The sequence below is a fragment of the Podarcis melisellensis genome (genome assembly GCF_964234715.1).
Source record: "Podarcis melisellensis genome assembly, chromosome: 10".
In the NCBI taxonomy this organism is placed as follows: Eukaryota; Metazoa; Chordata; class Lepidosauria; order Squamata; family Lacertidae; genus Podarcis; species Podarcis melisellensis.
This window is the reverse complement of record NC_138542.1, coordinates 45,672,470-45,698,956: the sequence shown is the minus strand read 5'-3', so window position 1 is coordinate 45,698,956 and position 26,487 is coordinate 45,672,470. Positions and strand designations below refer to the sequence as shown.

General features: G+C 42.5%; 1 protein-coding gene across 1 annotated transcript; it reads right to left on the bottom strand.

Annotated features, from left to right (window-relative positions):
* Positions 1–404: 404 nt before the first annotated feature.
* Positions 405–26,057, bottom strand: ST13 (ST13 Hsp70 interacting protein). Its single transcript, XM_081928401.1, has 12 exons — positions 25,767–26,057; positions 22,251–22,332; positions 20,831–20,903; positions 20,631–20,701; positions 19,527–19,593; positions 18,101–18,185; positions 17,012–17,122; positions 16,064–16,166; positions 12,513–12,629; positions 4,786–4,849; positions 2,681–2,793; positions 405–1,986 (listed from the first exon to the last, which is right to left on the bottom strand). Exons 1-12 carry the CDS (start codon positions 25,874–25,876, stop codon positions 1,858–1,860), a joined length of 1,125 nt encoding a protein of 374 aa, XP_081784527.1. The 5' UTR covers positions 25,877–26,057; the 3' UTR covers positions 405–1,857.
* Between the last annotated feature and the right edge of the window lie 430 nt (positions 26,058–26,487).

The following is a 26,487-nucleotide window of genomic DNA, read 5'->3' as shown; positions in this document are numbered from 1 at the left end:
CCGACAAGCACACAGAGCACGAACAAGACAGTGTATTGGGGGGGGGGCCCTCATTTGATTTCACTGCACACAGGTAGTGTGGTGACAATAAAGGATTATTATTATTAATGATTATTATTATTATTATTACTGAAGATAGAGGTAAAAACTTAACTATAGAAAATACATTTTTGGGGGGTTTACATCTTATTCTAATTGCCTCCGCTAAAAACATTGCAATTTTTGCTGTCACCTGATCATCTTGATCTGCTAAAAGAAAAGACACAGTAGCAATGGTTGAGCAACCCAGCATGGACAATAATAGAGGGGTAATAACCCCTCCAACTTAAAACCTGGAATAGCTTCGCATGAATTTGTTTTAAGGCTTATATAAGCACCACTTATGCAATAATTAACAAAAAAGATTATTCAAAACCAGTCTTTATTGTTTTTAAAGGCAACTAGAAGTATTTTCAGAACTAATTCTTAAGCAAAAATGGATTCATATTTTTTTCATTCAATGAGATTATTATTGTATGAAGAAAAAAAACTTTTTGGAGTTTATTTTTAGAAGTGAGTTCCTAAATCTGTCCAGATTTAAACAAACAGAAAGCATACATCACTTATGGGTTCAGACAAAATTACAAGAGCACAGAACAGGAAACATTCAAAAGCCCTAGAAGAGACCAAGACGTAATTATAACAAGGTTTCCAACATTAAGAGCGGGAATCAAAATTTTAGTAGAGAGAAAATAACAGATTTAATTGTATTAGTTATCAATGAACATTTCAGCAAAGTGTCCAATGAATACACATGCTGTAATTATACTGAAGATTTGCCATTCCAACAAAGGTCTTCCTTCTCTTCCTTTCAACTCAAGCTCCACAAGTATCAGTGTGATAGTATGACAAACAACCCCCCACCCTATAAAAATCAGTATTTGATACTCTTAACTAGGATATATGGAAATAGGGAAGTACTCAGCTGCAAAAGATATGTAAGTTCATTAGAGCTTCCATGAAATGAGAATCCAGAACTTCACCAATCTTAAGATCTATGCTGTATATATTCATTCTGAATTATTTAAAGAATGAATACAACCAATTTGTTTTCCTCCTACAATATTAGGAAATTAAACCAAGAATAATGTTCACTAGTTACAGGAAGGCTCTTACCTTTTGAAGGTATTCAGCTGACTAATGTTAATAAAAACATTTGCCCCCTACACAACTTGACAGAGACAATTAACAAGTTAATTGGCTCAACATTGATTGTATAAGTAGTCCAGCCTCAACAGCATTTGTACCAACATATTAAAAGCCTAACCCACTGCTGCAGGGATCTGATCTGTGAAGAATCTGATTGCAACTATTTAAGTCACCCTTGTGAATATATAAAAAAGAATATTAATTGTGTATTATTTCTTCCAGTTAAAATAAAAAATACTGATCCTCACTTATGTTAGAACTTAAGAATTGTTACAAGCTTTCACAAAGGAGTTCAGTTACAGGGAAACAGAAACCCAACCAAACACTATTACTTTAAAAAAAACAAAAAACCACACGCCCCTCCGAGAATAGCCCCCCCCCACAAATTTTGGTACAATCTACTGGAAGATTACAATTAATAAAAATTTAAAAGAAACTGCACTACTGTTGAATAAGACAAACTCCTGGGCAAAGGTGCTGAGAGGAGGAAATGTATTTTTTTTGAAATAAAACCTGAATACAATCAAACTGACTGCCATTTCTGAAGCACGGAGGGAGGGAGGAGGAAAAGGGATTCTAGCCAGAGCACCCTAATTCTCTTCTGAGAATTATAGGTACAATGGTTTGTGTTATTGCAACATCCCCCACCTCTTGCAATGGAAGGGGATTTTAGGGTTGATTTCCAAATTTGGCTGATAGTTTGCCAATGAGATTCATGACTTTGGGGTTATTCTGGTACTTTGACATGTTTGCTGGGTTCTGTGCAACATCCTGGAAAGCTGCCATGACTTCTGGATCCTGTAAAACAAAAAGGGGGGAAATGGCTTGTACTGTTGTATGAAATTAAGTGGGCTTTCATATCCAGGTTAAGGCCACAATACAATAAAAAATCAAAGTATGATAAACCTTAGTGGTATGGGAACTAAGTGTTCTTAACTATGGATGCTGCAACGTGTCTGTGTGAGGAGCCTGGAGAGAGGCCAGGTCTGTTGCCGTGACATTAACTATATGCTAGTTGTTGTTGGCATCCATCTGTCTTGAGAGACAATGGAGTACATCTCTGGGGGTGAAGTCAAACCTCTGTGTTAGCAGCACTGAAGTGACCTCACTGGGATGCAAACCTAGGCAATGTATATGGAGGTCCTGGGCTGTCCAGACGACAAGAGCCCCTCTCAGCCTCAAGAACAATTATATAAAAATTGTAAAAAATTATATAAAGATCAATATAAAAATATATAAAAACATTGTATTCAAAGGCTGTTTAGGCACATCAAGTGATATTTCTTGCAGTTAAGATTCCTCTTGTTAAGAGGTGTCATTTGTTACCTTGAGGACATTTTTAAAGCAGAATAAAAATGACTGAAAATAAATCAATGTTGGAATAATCAACTATTTGGGGGAAGGTCCTTAGAGAATAAGCACAACTCATATGAAGAATCAGGGCTCCATAAATCTCTCAATCATCATTGTTTTACTTGTTCTATGTTCTCACCTGCATGGCTGCAAGAACTTCAGGGTCACTGAGAATTTCATTGAGACCAGGCATGCCCCCCATTCCAGGCATGCCACCAGGCATACCGCCAGGCATGCCACCAGGAAAATTACCTGAAAATGTAAAGCATAGACTTGGAGCAGGGATCAACAATCTTTCTGGATCAGAGGGCACATTTTGAGAAAGTGTCATGGGTGCTAGTCACAAAATGGATACCAAAGGGTGTGTGGCATAATGCAAAATGGTTGTTATGAGGGGTGTGGCATAACAAAAAAATTAGAGTGAGTACAGTCATTGCTGCTTTCTCCCCAACCCCCTGGACAATCTCATGCTTATCATGGGTAGTCAGCTATGTCCTACTAGATCTGATTGTAGAAGGCACACTATACTGAATACCCATGCACAAACCAGTGAAGTTGCTGTCTATTAATGGGGAGCATTCCACAGTACAAGGAAAAATATACAAAGTGGTCACATCACACACACTTTTATGCACGTGCATGCACAGAGCACCCAAAGAGACCACATATACACATAAATCTCTCATACACACATATGCCACGTACCCCCACTCAAACACAACTCTCTCCCTCTCTCTCTGTCCAAGTGCACCCATTCTTCTTTATGAGACCACACATTGGTATTTCCTGCCCTCCCACCCTTACAGACTGCACCACATACATACCTCTGCTTCTTTCTTTGTCACACATACCTCTTCTCTCTCTCCAAAGTGTATATTTCTTAATCACACACACAGATGGAACCCCTACATGGGGTGAACAAGCAACAAGTGCCTGCTGCCAGTTCCACATAGCTGGTGGGCAACAAGCAAACAGGATGGGCCATCCCTGCCACTTCCTAACCCGCCGCTCAAACATCCTGCCAAACCAACCAGAATGCAAAGAAGAGCCTTTCCAGCTGAAGCAACTGCACTGCCATTAAAAATCCTCTACAACCCGCCCCAATATCAAGGGAAACCAACCCAGCTCTCACAGGCAGCATGATGCCTGCAGGTGCCAATGAAGGCCTTTGGGGGCTCCGTGGCACCTGTGGGTACAAACCCTGCAGCAAAGCATACCCTGCTTTCACATGTGTGTTACATCCTTACATATTACCATTCTTTGGAAGCCTCCTATAGCCAGGAGAGCAAGGGAACTAAAACCTTTCTTGAACAAAGGTCAAGACTTTATCCTGTGTTCCAATACCCACTCCTATACCCACTTAATCTTCCGGGTCCAAATATGGTTGCTTTCAGCTGGAGGTTACCTGTGAAATAGTTATGCTACCTCAAGGCTTTGTCTTATCATAAACAGAGGAATGCATTATCATGGCTTCTTTAGCAAATTGTATGTGAAGGATTACTGCAGCACAGCAAGTTGTACATACTCTGTACGATCTTACCAATAAAGCAAAACACAAGAGAGGAGGCTGTATGGGCGAATAATTTTGCAGTGTATGTGATTTCTAAGATTTGCTGTTAGCAAGTTTGTTTATCTACCACCCTTCATTAGATTTGGTTCCAGGGCGGTTCATAAAATTAAAGGATTAAGAAACAATCAACCACATAAAAAACAACCCGCAGTTTAAACACAGCAAGCAGTTAAGACCGTAAAATGCCTGAAATACGAAAAGAATAAAAAGAGGTTCTCTGGTCCCTAAAAGCAGTGAGGTGAGCCTTTCTGTGGATGTGCCTACAGAAGGCTGCCATGTGCTTACAGATGGCATGCCATGTCCAGAAAGGCTTTCTCTTTGGTTGCAAAGGAGTGAGAGAGTGGGGGGGCAGGATGATATGGGTGAGGCTCTTCAGGTCTCAATAACATTTCCCTCTTTTCCAGCCCCCAAGTCACTTTCATGGTCTCCTAGGCCACTACAGTGAGTGTTTGTTCCCCTACAATGAGTGTTTGTTCCCCTAGGCCACTACAATGAGTGTTTCCTTCACATACAGATATTCCTTTCCAACAGCACAACAACTTTCCCTCTTGCTTAGAAAAACCAAACTTACATAAGTACAACTTTTCTTTTGCTAGTTAAACAAAATGCTATGGCCCAGATCCATTAAGTTACCATCTCTCTGTTGCTATTCATGCTTTGAAATGAACACATACCTGGGAAACCACCTGGGAAGCCACTAAACGGAGGTCCTCCCGTTTGTCGTCGAGCCTCTTCCTCCTGCAATCAATAAATCATGAGAAAACTTCACATGCTCTCCAACTAATCAAGCTTAGATATAGAAAGCTGAGAAGGCTATTACAAAAGGATCCAAAGCCTATTATATAGACCCTACATGCTCTTAGGTTCTGCACTACTGCTTCACTCCAGGATAATACTGAATTTCTAGGCCCCTGGAAGAGTGAGTTTTAGAAAAGAAAATAGTTGTGATATTTATTTTAATGCTCAAGTTTGTTGCTGCTCCCTCAGTGTTTATAGCACTGGGCTTCAAATTACAGGTAACTCGCATCTTACGCAGCAGGGGTTATGTTCTTGGCCATTGCACATGTAAGCAGCGCAAAGCCATAACAACCCCTAGAAAACTGTAAAAATAAATAAATCACTGCACTCATCAGTGGGTGACAAATAAGGCTCTTAGTCTTCCTCCTCCTCTTCCTTGCTAAATGATGCTTTAGAGGATGATATTGTTGGTTTCTGCTTCCTTCTCTGTGCAGCGAAGTGCTTGTCACGAGACAGGTTGTTTACATTCCACAGAGTCTGTACTGTTGGAGGTTTTCCCACGGGAACGGGAGACTGGATATGACGTACACTGGTTTCCTGTTTTTCACTGTTCTTTGCAGTTTCTCTTTGAGATTCTCTCCGTGCCTTAGAGGAGAGATGACGCTTTCTCTGCTCTGGCAGAGGGAAGATGTTTTTCTGTAACTTACCAGCTTTGAACTGTAAATAAAGTAGTATAGAGCATGTTGGCTCATACTTCTCATCATTCCGCTGTGCACTGGACACTGCTTATCAACAACATTAGGTTTCGGGCCCAGAAGAATGCAGTGTTTTGAGGATGCAATCCAGAAGTCGGGCTCCTGGCAGAGGAACAAAGGAGCACAGAAACGAAGTGCCAGCAAAGCATCGGAACAGCGGCAGAGAGACGGATCGCAAGGTATCTGCTCTGCGCGTCAAAATGATTGATGAAGGTATGTGCTACTGCTCCGGGCAGCCTGCCAGCTTCTAATTAATGGCTTTATGGCTGGACTTTGGCCTTTTAAAGCCGTTTTCCACGGCACAAGCGTAGTGGCTTGGATGGCTGGGAAAGTGAAAGTAACTTTTACAAATGCTGCAGTTTCAAAGCAGCTGCAGATGTGACGCAGCAAGAATTAAAGGGCAGTAGAGAAAGCACTTGGGGACTTTCGCTTTTGAATTTGCCTTTGGAATGCAGTTTGAAGCAGCTGCAGATAAACAAAGCAAATAAACAAAAGAGCGGCGCAGGCTCAAAGGCAGAGGCTGTTTTGAAATTGCCTTTGGATTGAAGCAGCTGTACACAGAAGCAGCATGTATACAGCAGCTTGATTTAAAGCAGCAGTGATGATGCAGGAGGCAATTGCCACAGTAATGATGGCTAGCTGCAGAAGGCTGGATGAAGCAAGTGGGGAATTTGATACCACTGATCAGCCAAATGCTCAACTCACAGTAGCCTGTGAAACTGCCATGATTCAGAATGGAGCAGATCGGCGGGGTGCTGGCTGCATGGGAAATGGGGAGACTTCACAGTCATCATCCCATAGTGCAGTGGAACCACCAGATGGCGCCAAAGCTTTGAAGGCAGTGAAATGCTACTCGTGTGGACGTCTAGGCCATATGAAGAGGGAATGCAAATATCCCAGGGCCAAGACAGAGCAGCGCAGCGGAAGCTCATCGCGTGGAAAAGGCCAGAGCAAAGGCAAAGGTCCGGTGTCCAGGACAACGCAGCACAAGGCAATGGTCTCACGCTACGCTCCAAAGGTTGCAGAGGTTGCAGAGGTCCAGAAGAAGTCTAGATCTTTCTTCGTTGTTGATTCAGCTGCAACGCATCACATGTGCAACGATAAGCGACTGTTCGTGTCTTTTACACCGCAGGAAGGTGCGATTCACCAGGCGGATGACCACACAATCCCCAGTAAAGGCTACGGAACTGTTGTTCTTCACAGTTTGGACTTATCGATACAGGATGTTCTTTATGTGCCGGACGCGAAACATAATCTGCTCAGCGTTGGACAGCTGATTGAGAAGAAGATTGACGTTTCCTTTAAGAACAATAGATGCATCATCACCAAGAAAAATGATTATCAATTGTATGCTGAATTTGTTGATCGTTTGTTTGTTTTGTATTATGATGATGTTGTGCAGGATGACACTTGTTGCATTGCAGGTTCTAACAAAAGTTTGCATGCAGAATGTATTCACGATTTTCACAGGAAATTTGGTCATTTGCATTTTGAGGCAGTATCTAAAATGCCTGCTTTGGTTGAAGGTATGACTATTAAACCCTGCAGGTACCACATGAAGTGCAAGGCATGCGCAGCAAACAAGGTGAAAATGGCTGCGAAAGGTAAGGTGTCTAGTAGGCAAGCTACAGAACCATACCAAATTATTCATGCTGATTTGGTTGGACCACTAGCGCCCTCTTTGGGTGGAAATAGGTACTTCATGGTTCTCATTGATGCATTTTCCAGGTATATTTTTGTGTACAATCTCAAGCAGAAATCAGAGGCTTTTCCTAGGTTCAAGGAATTCTGTGCTTGGTTGGGAAATGTGCATGGTAAGAAGATAAAGACTCTTTTCTCTGATCGCGCGGGAGAATTCACTTCTCAGCAGTTTGAAGCTTTTCTGGCTGAGAAAGGAATTCAACACGATTTGTCTAGTCCTCGCTCGCCATGGCAGAATGGGCTTGCGGAACGAGCAAATCAGACATTGCTTCAAGGGTTAAAAACCTTGCTGCATGATGCAAATCTTCCAGAGAGTTATTGGGCCGAAGCTCTCTCATGTTTCACTTACAGTTATAATCGCAGGTTATCTTCAGCGATTGGTTGTACCCCCTATGAGAAGATGTTTGGCAAGAAGCCATACATCAAACACATGAAAATTTTTGGTTCGGACATGTGGGTTCACTCACCACAAAACTCCAAGTTAGACAAGCGTGGATTGCATGGTATCTTTCTAGGTTATCAGAAAGGGTCTTACAGAATAATGATGACTGACTCTAAGGAAATTAAGCTCACAAGAAGTGTTGAGTACAATGCCAAGTGGGGGGAGAATGTGGGAATTTTCCAATGTTATCCTGATGACAGTGATGAGACTGAGGATAGTCAAAAGCAACCACAACAACCCACACCCACTGATGAAGGTTCTGATTCTGAAACTGAAACTGAATCGGATGATTCAGAGGATTTCAAGAGTGCGAAAGCCTCTATGCGACCCTCTGAAAGCTCTGATCAAGAATTGGAGGAACCATTGTTCACAATAGGTCGCCTTTCTCCCAAGAAGGAAGAGGAGAGTGTTGAAGACTTAAGGCTAATTCGAAGGTCACAGAGAGCCACAAAAGGCAGACCTCCAAAGAGATTTGCTGATGAGTTTGCTAAGATAGCAGTAACAGCTGTTAAAAGCCCCAAGAAGGTTTTTGAACCTTCAAGTTTCCAAGAAATCCAGGATTTGGATTCAAAGGAAGCTGAGCCATGGTTAAATGCCATGAAGGCTGAGCTTGATTCCTTGGAAAGGAACAAAACATGGGACCTTGTTCCAGTAGTTCCAGGAATGAAATTGCTTGGAAGCAAATGGGTCTTCAAAGCGAAGACTGATCAAAATGGCAAGATAGTCAGACACAAAGCCAGATTGGTAGCCAGAGGTTTTGCACAGGTACCAGGTGAAGACTATCACGAGACCTACTCACCTACAGTGAGGTATGAGAGCATTAGGCTTATGCTCAAGCTAGCTGCAGAAGAAAATCTACACATTAGTCACCATGATGTGAATACAGCTTTTCTGTACGGATCTCTAGGTGAATCACTTTATATGCTTCCACCTGATGGCGTACAGGTAAAACAGGGATTTGTTTGTGCTCTGAAAAAGTCAATTTATGGTCTCAAACAAAGTGCACGGTGTTGGCACACAAAACTCACTGAAGTATTATTTTCTCTAGGTTTTAAGCAAGGGAAATCTGATCCATGTGTATTTGTCAAAGAGGAGGGGCAAGAGAAACTGTATTGTTTGTTTTATGTTGATGATCTTTTATTCTTTTGGAAAGATGTCACAATGTACAATAACGCCCTAGCTCAACTGAAAGAGCACTTTGACATGAAAGATCTTGGTGAGGTAAACAACTACCTATCTCTGGAAATAGAGAGAGATCAAGATGGTAACATTCTAGTACACCAGTCACGGAAAATTGCTGATGTGTTAAGCAAGCTAAACCTGATGGATGCTAACCCTGTAGACACTCCGATGACAACAGGTTATCAGGTAGATGACACTGAAGAAGCATTTTCTGACACTACACTGTACAGAAGTGTGCTAGGCAAGCTAAACTTCATTGCCAGATGTTCAAGACCAGACATTGCTGTTAGCTGTAATTTGCTAAGCAGACAAGTCAACAATCCTACTGTTAAGGATTGGAAAGCTCTGAAACGCATAGCGCGGTATTTGAAAGGCACTATGCATTACAGACTGAGATTTAACAATCAGAAGTCTGGTGGTCTTGAGATATTTGCAGATGCAAGTTTTGGAAGTGACACTACAGACAGGAAAAGTACGTCTGGAGTTTGCTATAAGTACAATCAGGGTCTATTTGATTGGTCGTGCAAGAAGCAAACAACAGTTAGCTTAAGTACTTGTGAAGCTGAACTGAATGCACTGTCTTATTCACTTAAGGATTGTGAATGGTTGTTACAATTATGCAAAGACATGAAAATTCCTGTCAAATGTCCAATCCAGGTTTACCAGGACAACAAAGCATGTTTGTCTTTGCTGAATTCTGAAGGTTGTAAGCAAAGCACGAAGCACTTGCAATTGAAGGTGCAACATGCTAGGGAACGTATTCAGAAGGGACTCGTAACGGTGTCCTATATGCCAGGTAATGAAATTCCTGCTGATGTATTGTCCAAGATTGTATCAAGGGATCAACACTGTACCTATGTGCAGAAGTTGGGTTTGTACTGATATTGTACGAACACGCTGCCCAGAGATGTTCACAGAAAGGGGGAGGATGTTGGTTTCTGCTTCCTTCTCTGTGCAGCGAAGTGCTTGTCACGAGACAGGTTGTTTACATTCCACAGAGTCTGTACTGTTGGAGGTTTTCCCACGGGAACGGGAGACTGGATATGACGTACACTGGTTTCCTGTTTTTCACTGTTCTTTGCAGTTTCTCTTTGAGATTCTCTCCGTGCCTTAGAGGAGAGATGACGCTTTCTCTGCTCTGGCAGAGGGAAGATGTTTTTCTGTAACTTACCAGCTTTGAACTGTAAATAAAGTAGTATAGAGCATGTTGGCTCATACTTCTCATCATTCCGCTGTGCACTGGACACTGCTTATCAACAACAGATATGAGGACAAAGGGGGTTGCCAGATAGCCAGAAGAAGTGCTTGGCTGTGGTTCAAATCCAGGGGTGGATTGCATGGGCACAATTGCCACTACTGTCTCTTGAACTCATCAAACATTTACTTGCATGGTCTCAGTGTCTGTAATCCTACAGATGTTCTTGAGGCTGAGTTCCATGAAGGGGTCAAACTCTGCAATCAGATCATTTGTGCGCTTTATGACTTGGAAGAGTTGAGAAAATTTCTGCAGCTTCCAACTTGCTCTCCATCCTCATCCTCACATTCTAAACTTGATCTGACCAGTTTCTTTCTAGCTATTCAGCAGTCAATACCTATTGGCCCTCAATTAGTTCTTCTACTTCTTCCTGGATGAGGCCAACAAAGCCATCACCACCTACTTGCCTAGCCATCTGCACAATGCCCTCCACCTCAGTGACCGTGCTTGAAAATCTCTTGAAATCATGCACACATTCCTTCCACAAGTTCCACTAGCATGCATTCACTGTTTCAGGCTTGACTGCATCCAAAATGGGTGACGCAATGGGTAACGCTGAAGGACATCCAGCATACCGTGGAGTCAAGAGATGGATCAGCATCCATTGCATTGATAATCCAGGTGATGAGCTTCGTGTGAGTAGTCTTGGAGCAGTGGATCACACCTTGATGCAGAGGCTAGATGAGGGATGTCCTATGCGGGGGGGGGGGGCTACCTTGCTGTGTGTGAAGCAGAGTCCTTCAATGCCCAGCATTGTCCATAAGCATTATCACTTTAAACCACAGTTGTTTCTCTCTGAGGAACTGTCTCACCTCTGGAAAGAAGCAGTTATGGAGGCAGTCTAGAAATGATGATGTCACCCAGGCCTTTTCATTGGATTACCAAAATACAGGAAGTAGATTCTTCTCCTTGCCTTTTGCACAGGGGTTTTGAGACCTGTACAGCAAGCATGGCTTTATTAAGTGTCCAGCTGCATAATAACAGAACAGCACAGCTACTCTATCCTTTCCAGCCTTGAAGCCAGGGGTTTGCTTTTCAGCTTTGGCAATGCAAGTCCGCTCAGGCATTTTCTTCCAGAGAAGTCCTGTCTCGTCTAAAGTGAAGACTTGCTCTGGAAGATAGGACTTGTCCAGCAGCTACTTTGATTGTGCAGGGTATGTTTTCACAGCCTCTTTGTCTGCAGATGAAGCCTTCCCTATTGCCTGGACATTCTTCAGGTTGAAACAGATCTTAAAGCTCTTAAGGCAACCTGAGCTAGCTTTAAATTCCTTGCTGATTCCCAGCTGTAGTGGAAAGTTTACTGTGGCCACAGAGGCTGAGAGATTTGTGGCACGAGAAGCTGCCATCCATAGCAACATGTTTCTGGTTCTTGTCTTCCAGCCACAAGTTCAGTGCCTTCTTTGTCTTCACCAAAGCCATGTCTTGCACTTGGCTGGTCACCTTTGCAGCCAGGGATGCACTTACTGCCACTCCTCCATGGACCTCATTTTCATGCACCTTGATGGCATGGGTGCTGTACTCATTCGGGCCATATTTGTGTGCCACAGCACACACAGACATGCCAGCTCTCAAGCAGCTCAGCACAGCCAACTTCTTTTCCAGTGTGGGAACCATCCTTCACTTATTCTTTCGTTTCTCAGCAGCTGATGATAACGAGGATGCCTTGTGTTTTGCGGCCATTCTGCAGCTCTAACCACCTCATCCACAATCCTCCAAGTCTCCTCCAATGTCTCTCCAAGCCCCTCCACAAGTCCTTCAGACCTCTTCCAACCACCTCTTCCAAACTCCTGTGATGTCTCTCCAACCTCCTTCAATCTCCCTCTCCAACTGCTTCTTCCACAGTCCAACCTCCCCCAATGTCTCTCCAAACTTCTCCACAAGTCTCTTTGGTCTCCACCAATCAGCCACTCTAACTCTCTGCTACCCCTCTGCCTTCTCTTCACACTCTGCAGACTCTTCAACCACACTCAAACACTTTCACAAAGACTACCGGGATCTTTTGCAGTTTCTTCCTGCTCAGCCACCCCTTTCACATTTTCATGGTATTAAAAAGAAAATTAAAAAGAAAATTGGTGATGTGCATAAAGCCGTGATCATGTTAAGTACGTATTATAAGTGTAAGATGTGAGTTACCTGTACAAAAAATAGTTATCATTTTGAAGTTCTCTGCAACTAAATACAGACTCAGTTAAAGACAGACATTCTAAAATATAGGTTAGCATTTGAAACTGTAGAAGTGCCCCTTTTTTAGCCTATTTCCATGCACATTTTTTGGATAGAGTTATGCTGGGTTATTTTCCTGTTGTACATGCTTTATTAAGCTCTCACCCTTTGAGCTCTCTCATGTTCCTCTCGAGCTTTCTTTACTCTTTCCATCCTTTCCCTGATTTCTTTTTCTTCACGCTTTCGTTCATATTTTCTTCTGTGTTCCGCAATCTTCTGAGCCTGAAGCACAGAGGGTGGGTATTGGTCATATGAATCCAGAGCATCTTTAAAATACCATCTTAGCACTTTACCTACCTCAACTAGTTTTAATTGTTTTGGTACTCTGCCAATTCTTTTTAGATATTTAAGACACATACCTTCTCTTCAACAGGCAACTTAAGATTCAATATGTTGCTGGGTCCCACAGGATATGAAGTCAGTATTTCACAAGAGGGCAAAACTTGCAGCCTGAAGCCGCTGATGGTATGAGTGAACATAGTGAAAACAATTATCCAGGCTTTAAAAGTCTGGAAACCTACCTAGGAGTTTATACTACAACTCATGTGTAAAAATATTTTGAGAGGATTGCTTATAGTGTTCTGGCCAAGCCAAGCTAAAGGATGAAGACTGCCACTTAAAAAGTCTTAATCAATAATGGAGTGTCTTAACATTTTTCAGCCTCAGGGCCACATTGGGTTAGGATCCTCTCCCAACCCAGCATTGTGGTGGAAAGAGTTGACCAACCTTCCTCTTTCTGCAGTGCTTGACCCCTTAGCAATAGAACCATGTTAACTGGTGAACAGGCACTCCTGTGGATGGAGGATTTTCCTAAAAGGGAAAGTCAATTTTCCCAAGGGATGGTAGGTCACCAGAAATGGCTTGGCAGGCCAAGGCTAGCCTGCAAATTTGCCACCCTTGATCTAGACAACATAGCATATTTAGAAGCCAGAAATGTTAAAACCAATGTTCAAAATGTAAAATACCAGGGAGTATACTACACACTTGGCATACAAAACTTTAGGCTCTAGGGATATCACATTTTGGGTCAGTGGTATCAACTAGGCTTCTCAAAACATGATGTATTGAAAAAAACACGCCTTCAGTTGTCATCAGTATTTGGCAGCAAAAGCTCTTAGTATCCATAACACTGCTACTTAAAGAAGCCATTACACTATTTTTCATAGGTTTCAGCTTCCAGATGCTTCTCCAGATATTATAAAGGACGCCTTTCTGCATCGTTTATCAAAAACTTTAAAGAAACTTTCAGTAGTAGGTTCCCAACTAGGTCAAGTCTCAACTATAGCCTAGTCAGCAGAGAATGAGACTCTTAATCTCAGGATCATGGGTTCAAGCCTGACGTTGGGCAAATGAGTCCTGCATTGAAGGAGGTTGGACTAGATTACCCTCGTGCTTCTAACTCTACAATTCTAGGATTCTAAGTCTGCCCTGGCTCAGCAGTGCTAGAAACTGGGATAGAAACCTAGGAGCCAAATTTTGGCAACACACTTTAGTTATTATCTTGATACACATGAATACACAAATCACATAAGTGACACATTGTTAATATCACATTTTAACAGAAATTGTTAATACATGTTTCATTTGGTGCTTACAACAAAAATATTGGTACACCACACCCTACTTGTCAGGGAACTGCCATCAGAACGAGAGACGGAGGCAGGGCCACCCAGCGATGCCGGAGAGGGGACGAGCAGGGGGGAAGGATTTCAACGTAACACCCATAGAGAAGCGAAGGAGATGGAGGAATTGGTGACAGGGCTCCAAGACCCTTCCCCCGACGATAGTGGAGAAAGCGCTGGGACGCCCCTTCCTTCCCCTTACTTGCGCAGACGCGTTCCGCGCAGAGAACATAGGAGGAGACTCGGGGTCAAACAGCTTTTATGCTGGAAGAGGTTCAAGAGACGCCCACTCTCGGATTCTGCAAGTGACTAACAGGTCACGGAGGGCGAGCTCCGACCCTGGGCATGGTTGGGGCAAGCAAGCTAACTGAACTGAAGTAAGGTTACGCACAAGTAACCCCTAACAACCATTACACTACTCTTTACTGTTAAACTCCTTATTAACATTTTGGCTATCCCTGACATATACTTCAAGGCTTCAAAGCATATACATTTCAGAAATCCTTGAGTATCAGCCAGGAACAAAAAATGGCACCTAGACTTTTTGAGCTTTTTGCAAATGGAGAATCTTTGGGCGTGAAATGTGCCTGGCACCCTGCTAATTTCAATCCCTGTGGCTGAGACTAGTCTATCTTACTTGGTCCTCTGTCTTGTGAAATTATACTGTTTCAATTAGTTGCTCATGTTTTTATTATCATTCTCTGTGCTGCATTTTCAATGAGTGGGAGGAGGGAACTGCCCTAAGGCGTCTTCACAGGAGTTGGTCCTTCCCACCTAGCAACAACAGGCATTTCCTAAACATCCCCACTCCTATTCATGTGGCAAACAATAAAGCAATGGACCTGGAGACTGTAACAATGAGTATGGACAGAGCAGAGGCATTTCCTACAACCCTAAAATGCCTTCTCTTCTTTTCATCCATAAAAGCCATGGAGAAGGGGAGACATATGCCATTCTTTAGGAGTTGTCAATGAAGTAAAAAGAATATGTGGAAGGCTTAGGCTTGTTGAATCAAATTTTCATTCTATCTGTGGGAAATAATACAGTGAAGAGAGCAGCTCCAGATACACAGTGGCAGGGAGAGGAAGCAGAAGCCAGGCTGTCACATCAAAGCTTCAGAAATGTTCAATAATACGCATGATTATGAGATATCAAAATTTATGACCTACTTGATGGGTCTTCCTTTTGTACAAGGTTAAGATTTATCCCTTGCTAATGTCAATCCTAAACTTACAGTAGGAAGGGCAAAGATTTGGCCCTATGGACACTGCTGAACTAAGACTTCCATCACCCCTAGCAAGCATGGCCAATGGTTCAAGATCTGGAGGGCCAAAGGTCTCCACATATGATCTCCAGAATGCCAGACCAGATGAAACAGTACAGTTAAATAATTATTCAAAAATATTCTTTGAATATATAGGCCAGCTTGCGAAAACAAGGAGTGATTCTCTAGAGACAAGGCTGAAGTTAAGAATTTTTTTAACTGTTTGTAATCACAGCTGACAGCACTCCCATGCGGCAATGATGCAAATCAGTAAAAAAATATTGCGTTCTAGCCAATGCACTGATCTCGGATGATCCACATTTTATGCAGCAGATGTATCTACAGTTTTCCCACTGTTCCTTTCCCACAAATATTGGGAACACATGCCCATATCATACACACACATTTCCCCTTCAGATCTTATAGGAGCTTATTCAGAGACATGCAGTGGACACATGGCAAACTTGTCTACTTCCAGCAATCGTCTGGAAGTTAGAGGATGGAACCACAGCATCCTTAGTTTTGAACTATGAGGCCATGCATAATTCCAACAGACACCAATTTCCGAAATAAGTTCTGCCTAACACCACAGAAGACAAACCATGAACAAGGCAATAAATTATTGATGTCCCAAGGTACGTGAGGCCACCTCTCTGTTCAAGCTAAGGAGCTCTGGGGTAATCACATATACACTGTGTTCAGGTCCACAAAAAAAGAAAGCCAGGATAGAAAATGTAAGAAAATAAATATGCATCCCTGTTGTCACTCACTCTGGGCTGCACTTCCTTCAGCATGGCACTAGCATCTTCATCATAATCCAGTTTACAGGCTAATGCCAGGTCATGTGCAGACTCCTCCCAGTGACCCAACATCCTGGCAATGACAAGATTCAAGACATTTTAAAATCAGATTTAACCCATGGCATAAAATAGGGGTGGGCATCCTTTAGTCCAACAACTTCTGAAGACCACAACTCCCACCATCCCTGAACACTGATCATGCTGGCTGGGGATTATGGAGGTTTTGAGTCCAAAAACACCCAGAGGATCCAGAGAATGACATGTTTGTCATCCTTGGGCTAAAAGAAAACCCATAGTTATGCACAGCTTGAAAACTACACAGAAACTTTCCATTTCATTATTATGGTACAGTCATACCTCGGGTTAAAGTCGCTTCGGGTTAAATCTTTCCAGGTTGCGTCCCGCGGCAACCCGGAAGTAACGGAATGGGTTACTTCCAGGTTTTGCCGCTTGCACATGTGCAGACGCTCAAAATGACATCACGCGCATGCGCAGAAGTAGCAAATCGCGACCTGCGCAGACGCGGGTTCCGTTCTGCTCAGGATGTGAATGGGGCTCCGGAACAGATCCCGTTCGCATCCAGAGGTACCACTGTACTTGTATTTTTGCAAATCCAAACTGTCCCTTAATTCCAAGTTTTACATTGAAGAAGCAAAGGAGAATTTACAGTGGTAACAGAACAGTACAAAAATGTGCATTTATATACGGTTCAGATTATCTGCCCTTCACTATAAGGTCTTGGGGCAGGTTGAAATAATTTACAATTATAAAAACAGACACTCATAAGTTGAATCAATTTAATAAAAAATACCAGCTACGCAACTGGATCATGTTTATGCTATACAGCAAACCAGACTGGTAAGTTTGTATCTTCATTAATCAGAGGAGTACAATGTAAAGGGAGGTTAGTTTCTTTACCTGTGGGCTTTCCCTCGCCATTTGTAAGGCTGTGCTGAATCAGGGTTAATCTGAATGGCTCTATCACAATCTCTGATGGCAGCATTTGGCTTCTGCATTTTCACAAAGACACTGTCGACAACAAGGAAATCAAGTATGTTTAAGGAACTATCAGCTGCACATTTTTGGGTACTCAGAATGGAGTCTAGAGATGCTACAAGTTACATGACAGTCATGCTGCCTAATCATATTTTTTCCCCTTCCACTGTCCCAAAAACTGCAAGCTGCTACAGTAATTTGGATACATCCTCTTCTAACATGTATGTTGAGCTTTTAATGCTCATTTTAAAAATTTCAATAATAATGTGGTTTAATGGCTTATACACTTTTCTTTTGCTAAGATTAGTATTAATGGCATAAGCCACCTATTGCTTCAATTTTTATCTGACAGTGACTTCTATGAAGCAACATTAAGCAGGAGCTCAACCTCCAATTTAATTTAGCTAAGTCCTTTAATAAATACACATACTTACTCTGTCTTACTCAAGACAAAAATCAAAATTAGGAATATGACATCTAAATTATGTCCAAGTGTGCCAAGAAAAATAAAAATGCTTGTTTTTTCATAAAGTCATTCTGTAATCTGATTTTATGTATACAGGTATGGTAGCATTAAAGACAAGGGAAAGAGAAGAGGTATATGGGAAGGAGAACATGGAACAGGGTCATTAGAAGAAAAGACAACCATGAGCACATAGCAATTTAGAAAACTCACATTTACACTTATTATTCTACAGACCATCTGGTAAATATTTCCACAACCACAAACAGGACTTTTCAGGTGAATAACAGCACCTCAAAATGTCAAAGACTGTAGGTTGGCTTGCAAAGGAGCTTATGAAAATAAATTTAACAAAGAGGCACAAGAGGCTTAACAGTTTTTTTGCAGCCAGGTCAAGGCATATTGTCACATTTTGTACAATATATACATTTTACTAGCAATTCATTTAGCAAGAGAATTCTGGAGTTAATTAGTCTAGACTAAGCTGTGTTTGGGTATATGTAGTTTGGCATCCTCTAGTGCACTTGTTTTCTAATTTAAAGTCTCACCTGGCTCGTTTGGCATACAAGATAGCCAGTTGTGGATTCAACTTGATGGCTTCTGTGAACAAATCAATGGCTTTCTGAAGTTCACCTGGAAATATAAATAAAGCTTCAATTGTACCCTCAAAGAAGAAATCTACATGATATACTTGTCTTAATTAGGAGTACTGGGCATATGGAATAAAGGGAATGGTACATAGTGCCATCAGTCTTGTCTCATTGGCAAGTTGCAGACATACTGTTTTGGGAAAAGGCACTCAAGTGAATTGATGCTGTGCAACCCCAGGTATTTGTAGGGTTTTCTAGACAAATTTAACTTGGTTCCAAGTCCTGTTTTGTTGTAGAAACCGAACTGGTCACCCTACGTGATAACCAGTGCCAAGAGAAGAGGAATACAACCCTTTTGATACCCCTAGCTCTCTCAGCATCTTTTGATACCATCAACTGTGGTATCTCCATGGAATGACTATGTGAAATGTATATGGATTGCATTTAGGCAACGGAGCCCAACAACATGCGCTTCCTCCCTTGCCTCTTGGGGGGGAGGGTGTGGGGAGAGAAAAATAGTGTGAGAGAGTTAGGCAGACACACACACACACACACACACACACACACACACCTTAGTAGGACCTGCATGGGAGGGGAGCCCGATGAGTGAGAGGCAATTTGCCTGGCCCTCCACTTTTTTTACCTGCAGGTCAGTGGCCCATAACATAAAGAAGATTTTTCTTTAACCTTGCTTTAAAGCCTTTTAACAGTTTGAAACACTGGTCCCTTAAGGACTACTTCTTCTCTGTCAACCTACATGGGAGCTGAGATCTTCCCATGCAGGTTGACAGAGAAGCCTTTCTCAGAGTTTCACCACCATGAGCAATCAAGTGGTAGGCAATGCTTCTGACATCCTGGTTACTGAATGAATTCCTATGCCCCACAAATTTTAAATAAAAGCACAGATTCCACTCATGTAAAAACACCAGGCAGGCCGCACAAATAACCCAGAGATGCATTTTAAATAAAAGGACACATTCTACTCATGTAAAAACACGCTGATTCCCGGACCGTCCGCGGGCAGAATTTAGAAGGCAATTGGGCCGGATCCGGCCCCCGGGCCTTAGTTTGCCTACCCATAGTCTACTGGTTATAACATCCTATTTTAGGTGTCAAGACAAAATGTTTAGTCTCAAGCAGATGGGAAATGAAATTAAAGACAGTCATTCACTGCACTGTCTGAATCGAAATTATGGTGAATTTGGAACATACTTTTGTTTGAATTATGTACTTATTGAAAAGACCAACTTCTGAATACTGTTCTCTTAACACTGTGGGAATTAAACTCACAATCCACCCTAAAAATAGAAGTATGCTAGATTACATATTTTGTTTACCTCTAAAAAGCTTGTCAGGCAATTAATTTTCCTTATAAAGAACTCACCTTCACCTAGTGCATTAATAGCTTCCATCTTCTTTTCATTCGCCTGGTCCATCATCTCTTCCGTTACCTAAAGGAGAGAGAAACAAAGTGACTCAAATTCACGCAAAGTATTTGGAAAGCATTCTTAATTCTAGAAATTTTAAAAGGTCTAGAGCAGGGGTAGGCAACCTAAGGCCCATGGGCCAGATGCGGCCCAATCACCTTCTCAATCCGGCCTGCGGACAGTCCGGGAATCAGCATGTTTTTACATGAGTAGATTGTGTCCTTTTATTTAAAATGCATCTCTGGGTTATTTGTGGGGCCTGCCTGGTGTTTTTACATGAATAGAATGTGTGCTTTTATTTAAAATGCATCTCTGGGTTATTTGTGGGGCATAGGAATTCATTCCAAAAAATATAGTCTGGCCCACCACATGGTCTGAGGGACGGTGGACCAGCCCACGGCTGAAAAAAGGTTACTGACCCCTGGTCTAGAGTATCAGTATACGACTCAACCTAATCTCAGCAGAGAGATGTGTTTCAAAACTACTTAAAGGCAATAAGAAAAATATCTATCAACAATAAATTTCTTCTTTTTAAAAAGCCACACAGACTATGAAGGAGAGTTGAAATTTTCTTTATTTATTTTTCCATCCTTTAGATCAGTGACTATTTAGTTGTGGTAGAACACATTTGGTGCACTGGCAGTCTGCTGGTCTGATCCAGCTCAGCAAGCTCTTCCTGCTAGCCCACTAGCTCCCTGTCTCCATTTCGCATGCAAGAGGACTGCTTTATTTCTTCTGCTTGGCGTATTGCACATGTATGTGATACAGAAGTGTATGTGCAGACATGAGATGGCCAGATCCACCTTTCTTCTGGCCACAACAATCTTTCTAAGATATCAGTTATTTTTCTTAACATTAAAAGGGTAATTTGAAATCCACGTTCTGCATTGGTTTCCTATATATTAGTACAGATTGCATCATGGTGGATTTGTTTAGATAGCTCTTAAATATTGTAAAGTAATTTTCATGCTGTGCAATCCAGAAATGTTGATTGATTGATCGAAAAAGCTACATGAGGTTTTACAAAGAGAGACAGTTCCAATCTCAATTAAGCTTATTACCTCAAGACTTTCATCTCCCATTTCTTGAGGTTCATCACTGTCTGGTTCAATCACTCCTTCATTATCAATTTCTGCAAACAAAATCACCACTAATTAGAAGAATCCTAGTTATTCCACATAAGAGGCTAAATATGAAAAAAGAAGCCAAAACTTTGCATCTACAACACGGAAACCATGCAATATAGTACTGAATAACTCACCCACATCACTCTCTTCACTCTCAGGTTCTGATGGCTTTGGTGGTTCCTCTGGCTTCTTTTCTTCTGCTTTCGCCTAATGAAAAGGATATCAAATTACTGGCAGGCTCATTTAAAGCTTTGCTTAGGGTGGTACTGTAGGATGTTCAGACAATTCTAGAATAAATTATTTTCAGGGACTGAATTGGAGAACTGTTGCACTGTTTTTCTAGCTGGAAAGCTTAAAATTTAAAAGGTGAATATCTCAAAAATGTAATTATGATATTTTGGTTATTTTACTTCTGCTTGCTACAGACTGCTGGAAAATCCAGACTTTCTACTGTTTTACAATTCATCTGGGAAGTTCTGGAAACATATAAGTAACACTGAAACATAGGGCAAGGGGCCCCATCAGAAAAGCAGCATATCTGACCAATGAAGTATTTGTTAGCAGAGTTTGATTATCACCGACAGCAATCAGCACTACTACTGTCAGTTGTCAGGATTCAAAGAACTATGCAACTAACTACACACCCAAGGGAACTTTAGACTTCTGCTTTCCAAAGAGCAGAAGCCTTTGCCACATGGCAAACCACTTCGGAAGGCATAAAGACTTTTAAAAAGCCGACAAACATAATGGGGTGACCTCCTGTTCGGGGGATAGTGGAGGGAGGATAAAATACATCATCTCTAACTACCTCCCAAAAAAGTAACGTGTATGACATGTGCAAACTCTCCTGCTCTTACCTTTCCTTCATGTTAGCTGACCCATGACTAGAGCTGGGCGATATCTGGTTTTCAACATCATAATATATCAGCAGCTAAATATCGTGATATACTGATTTATCACAGTGTCTGAAATGTATCTCAGCTGCTGACAGAGATTTATATAATGCTTTTGTCCATAAATCATTCAATTTATCTTCTTCAATGTTCATATCCCTGTTTAATTCCCAGATTTTGTTGCGGGTAAAATTGGTTCTCAACAAGGGTTCCGTATATCTTCCCAAATGATTTTTCTGTATAGGCTAATGGCCCTTTATGTACAGAAGCCTCAAAAAATGATTATCATGGAATCAACAAAGGATGTGGTATCCAACATGCATCTTTAGGTATGCGCAAAGAAAGCCTGAGTAATTACTAATGATCTTGTTGACACATGAAGAAGAGACACACACTTGTGTCCAGGGCAGATGTCTATCAGCTCCATCTGGTAAGCTGGCTGAGACCCTACCTGCCTGCACTATGTCTTGCCAGAGCGGTATATGCTCTGGTTATCTCCCACTTGGACTACAGGCAACTCCCAATTTGTGATTTATAAGACAGCATCCACACTATTGCACAAAGTTGAGATGCAGGTCAATTTATATCAAATTGCACCCTATATTAGGAATTGTATGTACAAACATAAAAGCCATAATCCTAACAAGTGTCTCTCTCTTACCTCATGTGTTCCTTCCGCAGCTCCTTCTGCAGCTCCTTCCTGAGAAGTGTTGCATGGAGCTGGTGGTATTTTACCTCCCATACTTTTCAAAAAAAGAAAAAGATTGGTGAGATACAGAGTTTGACAACATTTGGTTTAAGATAAATGAAAAGTATAAACCACTAAGTAACAGTTAGCAATGAATATTTATTCATGACTAAAGAATAACTGAACAGAAATTCTATTACCTTAAAATTAGTCCCATTTGCTGTTCTGAATTGGTACTCAGGAATGCTTCAGCACAATTTTATGTTATTAGGGTAGAACAATTGAAACCCCTTTAAGCATAGCAATGTCAATTAACTAGCATTTGCTGCCTTCTAATCCAGGAAATTTGGAAAGAAAGAAAAAGCTGTGGAAGCTTAAGCATTTCTAGATATAACTTGTACTTCCACATGCCGCAGTATGATTCCACAACACTAAGGAAATTACCCTGAACAAAACACTCCATTTTTACCCATACTTTCAAGTCAGAACTGCAATATGTACAAAGGTTACAAGCAATAACACTAGAAAAAATATAGCTCTGATTCCCAAAGCATGTGCTTTGCACCACAACTGATTTCCCTAAAACTGGTAGATCCAACACATGACTTGAGGGCTGCAAGGAGCCTTTGAGACCTTTTTTGAGGGCCCACAACAACATCTTGGTACCCCCCCTCCTTGCACTGCTTTCCCAAAACTGGGTAAACAAGATGTGGGAAGGAGATGTCAGGGCTGGGAAGGGCTCAAATTTTGGCCTCCCCTCACAGCACAACAGTGCAGGGTGTGGCCTGCAGGTTCCGTGTAAAGTACTCTTGCAGCCCACTTGGTCTGAAAGCTTGGACCTCCCTGCCCTAGAATGTACAGCAAAAGGTGGTGGTGGAAATCACACTTCCTGTTTCAATAAATTAATGATGCGCTTTCCAGAAACATTTACAGTATCTGTGAAACACTTCTGAGATGAAAGGAGCATCTCTGACACACTCCTCTAGGAATAATATTAAATGTTAAATTAACTGAAATAAAATTAACCCAGAAGAGTAACCACCAAATAAGAACTACTAATATTCTCCGGCCACCCTATTTGATTTACAGTTTCACTGGTCACTTTGTTAGTTTTTGAATGGTAAAGTCTTCCTAACTGATACTTTTATAGCCCAATCGTAGTATGAGTTAGGCATACCTGAGTCCACTGATTACAATGCATGCAAAGCCTCCTAATGCTACAAGACTGTTATTAAACAACTATTTGATTCAAAATAAAAACCATTTCACACACAAAGAGATTTCAAAAGAACAAGCTCTACCACTCCAGCAGAAAACCTGAAATCTTACTACCCAATAGATAGAGCTACAGGTTACCTTGTAAACACAGCCATGTTTGTTTCTACACTCTTCCACAGCATAGCTCTTTCAGCCACAACTCTTTCTACACCCCTCCCTCCACAGCATGAAATGCAAGCTTTTGCACTGTCATGGAACAATACTTTAAGGTCTGCAGAAGCCAAAGCTAGACTGCTTTTCTTCACAGAATCATCAACATTATTACTTGAGGGGGTTTTCCTGGGCTATGAAACAGGACTCCATAATGGTTTTTAATTCATTTAGCTAGAATGTGGTTGGCTGCATAAATGGCACTCTTGGCAACGTAACACTGATTGCTTTCAAGCAGGATCTGAAATCATGGAGGGGATATTAAGAGAACCATCTGGAAAATTTTAACAGCCAATTTTACTATTGTACAGATTTCAATAAGTAATCCAGTTAAATGTTTTTAACCATGCTTACAACAATATGAAAGCAGCTCTATCTACCTTAGTTTTACATAAATTGAATACTAGATCTAAAAACAGTTACATATTGCTATAAGTTGGTGGGGAGAAAGTAGGCTCTATGTGAGATCCTTCTAATCTAACCCCTGGATCTAGCAAGTGTTAAAATATAAGCCAGGCTAGCTTCCTGTGTTGGGGTGAAAGTCTGGGTGATGAGGCATTAAGAGAAGGGGTTATGTGTGAGAAGGCAAACAGCTGGGGGGTGCCCCTCCCCCAGCTCTGTTAGTTAAAAGGACAAAGCTGGAATTTAGAGCTGAGTTGCAATGATGTGACCTAGAAGTAAAGCTGCAAGCTGGTGAGAGAGTCAGAGCACGGTTTGATTTCTGTTTGAATCCCCTCCATTGTAGGTTCAGGTTGCATATATGTGTAAACAAACCATATATCATAAAAAACATATAAAAAATTGTCCAGTAGCACCTTAGAGACCAATTAAGTTTGTTCTTGGTATAAGCTTTCGTGTGCATGCACACTTCTTCAGATGCATGCACATGAAAGCTTACACCAAGAACAAACTTAGTTGGTCTCTAAGGTGCTACTGGACCTTATATGTTTCGACTGTCAGACCAACACAGCTACCTACCTGAATCATATATCATAAAGACACTAAAGTATCAGCTGTGCTTCATTCCAGAAAGAAAGTGCTTGGAACCCCTGGAATCCTGTCCTGCTCCAAGATTGGAGTGGCATGCAACAATATATTTGCACAATCCAAGGTGCATTGTGGCTTGTGTTACACACACTTCCACAAAAAGTCGTTTGATAAATACACTCTTTTTTTCTAAAAGATGAAATAACAATCCTAAGCAACCCAGTTTAAGGCTACTCCAAAATGCATGCTTTTTTCAACAAAAAAGGAACTTCCAGGTGGAAAGGAAAGCATAGGCAAAAATGTGCTTGGCGTGTAGATTATGATGTTTGTTTTTCACTAAATGTGCTCTGGTGCAGTAACTGGGGACAATATTCCAGCATCAAAATGCCTACAAGACGGAAAGAAAGTGCAACACCTGAGCAATCATCATAATGATCTGAAAGCTTTCTCTTATCCTTTCCTCAGGCACAAAACAACGTTTTCTGTGCAGCAGAAATGTTCGTACACCGAGGGGATTAAAGAGCACATGTTAATTGTAACAGCCTGAAACCCTTTCCTTGCCGAGAAGGGGGGGGGGGGAGTGGAGTAACTGGACGCGAGAAGAACAGGTTTCCAATGACACGGCTAGGCCTTCCGTCCAGAAATCCGGCCATCCGTCCCTCAAACAGCCTCGGATTCCAGGGAAAGGACTGAAGACTCAAACCAAAGCAGGCACCTTTCGCAAGGCAAATAAATTATTCCGAAGAATTCCCCACCTTCCCAGCCCCATACAAGTCCCTGCAACTCCTCCAGCTCCGCGCTTTGCAAGCCCGACCTCTCTCTTATTATCGAGGCCTGATCCAGGGTTCGCCGCCCACCAGACACCCCCCTCCCGCCAAAAACAAAAACCCAGCAGCAGCCCCCCCCCCAAGCCCTAACGTCCGAAAACTGAGCACACTTTCATCACCTGAAAACGGGGGTGAGGGGGGGAGAGAGAGAGAGGAAGAAACGGGGATACGGAGGACCCCACTCTACCCCCACCTCCCCCTCCTCCAATGCCGCCCCATGAGGGGCTTCCCAAGCCTCCCGACTTACCCCTCCACCCAGTCGCGGAAGAAGCGCAGGTCGTCGCTGTGCAGGATGGCCGGGTTCTCCTTGCAGAGTTTGACGAAGGCCCGCAGCTCGCTCACCTTCCGCAGGTCCATGGCTCGCCCGCTTCCCTCCCGCGCGTCCCCCTCGCTGCTGCTGCTACTGCGGTGGTTGCCGCCGCCGCCGCCGCTTGAGCTTCCCTCCAAGCGGAGTAACGAAAGTTCCCAGCCTCCCTCTTCCCTCCCCTCCCGCTCGCTCGCTCGGGGGCCCCGCTGCCTGTCACGCGCGATTCAGTTCAGCGCCACGCGCACGCGCTCCCCGCCCCTCCTGCCCCGCCCCCCTGTCAGCTTTTCGCTCCCGCTGGCCGCCTTCCCCCTTTGCCCACGCCCGAGAGGCTCCTCCCACTGTGCCCTCGCGACCCACCCGCCGTGGCCCTTCGAGCGACGCTGGCGCGCGGCGGACCGGAATTTTCCAGAAATGAAACCCGAGTCGCCCAAGGCGTTTGCCTCTTTCCGTTGTCCCCGCCCGCCCCCGCCATTCCCACTTGGAGAACAACACCGAGTTATTTCACACGCCAGAGGGCAATAACTGAACTTAAACGGGCTCTCTGCGCGCGAGTATGGGTCTCCCTGTGTTTGTTTTTACACGCAGGCGTTTTACTTAGTCGCCAAAGTAAAAATTTTCCTAGGAAGGAAGGAAGTGGGATGCAATCTCCGGTCGAAATGGG

Coding starts and splice junctions, on each gene's coding strand:
- ST13 (XM_081928401.1), bottom strand. CDS start 25,876: ATGGACCTGCGGAAGGTGAGCGAGCTGCGGGCCTTCGTCAAACTCTGC. Junction 4,850..12,512: donor AACATGAGAGAGCTCAAAGG/GTGAGAGCTTAA, acceptor TATTGATTGCAG/GAGGAAGAGGCTCGACGACA. Junction 2,794..4,785: donor CTTCCCAGGTGGTTTCCCAG/GTATGTGTTCAT, acceptor TTACATTTTCAG/GTAATTTTCCTGGTGGCATG.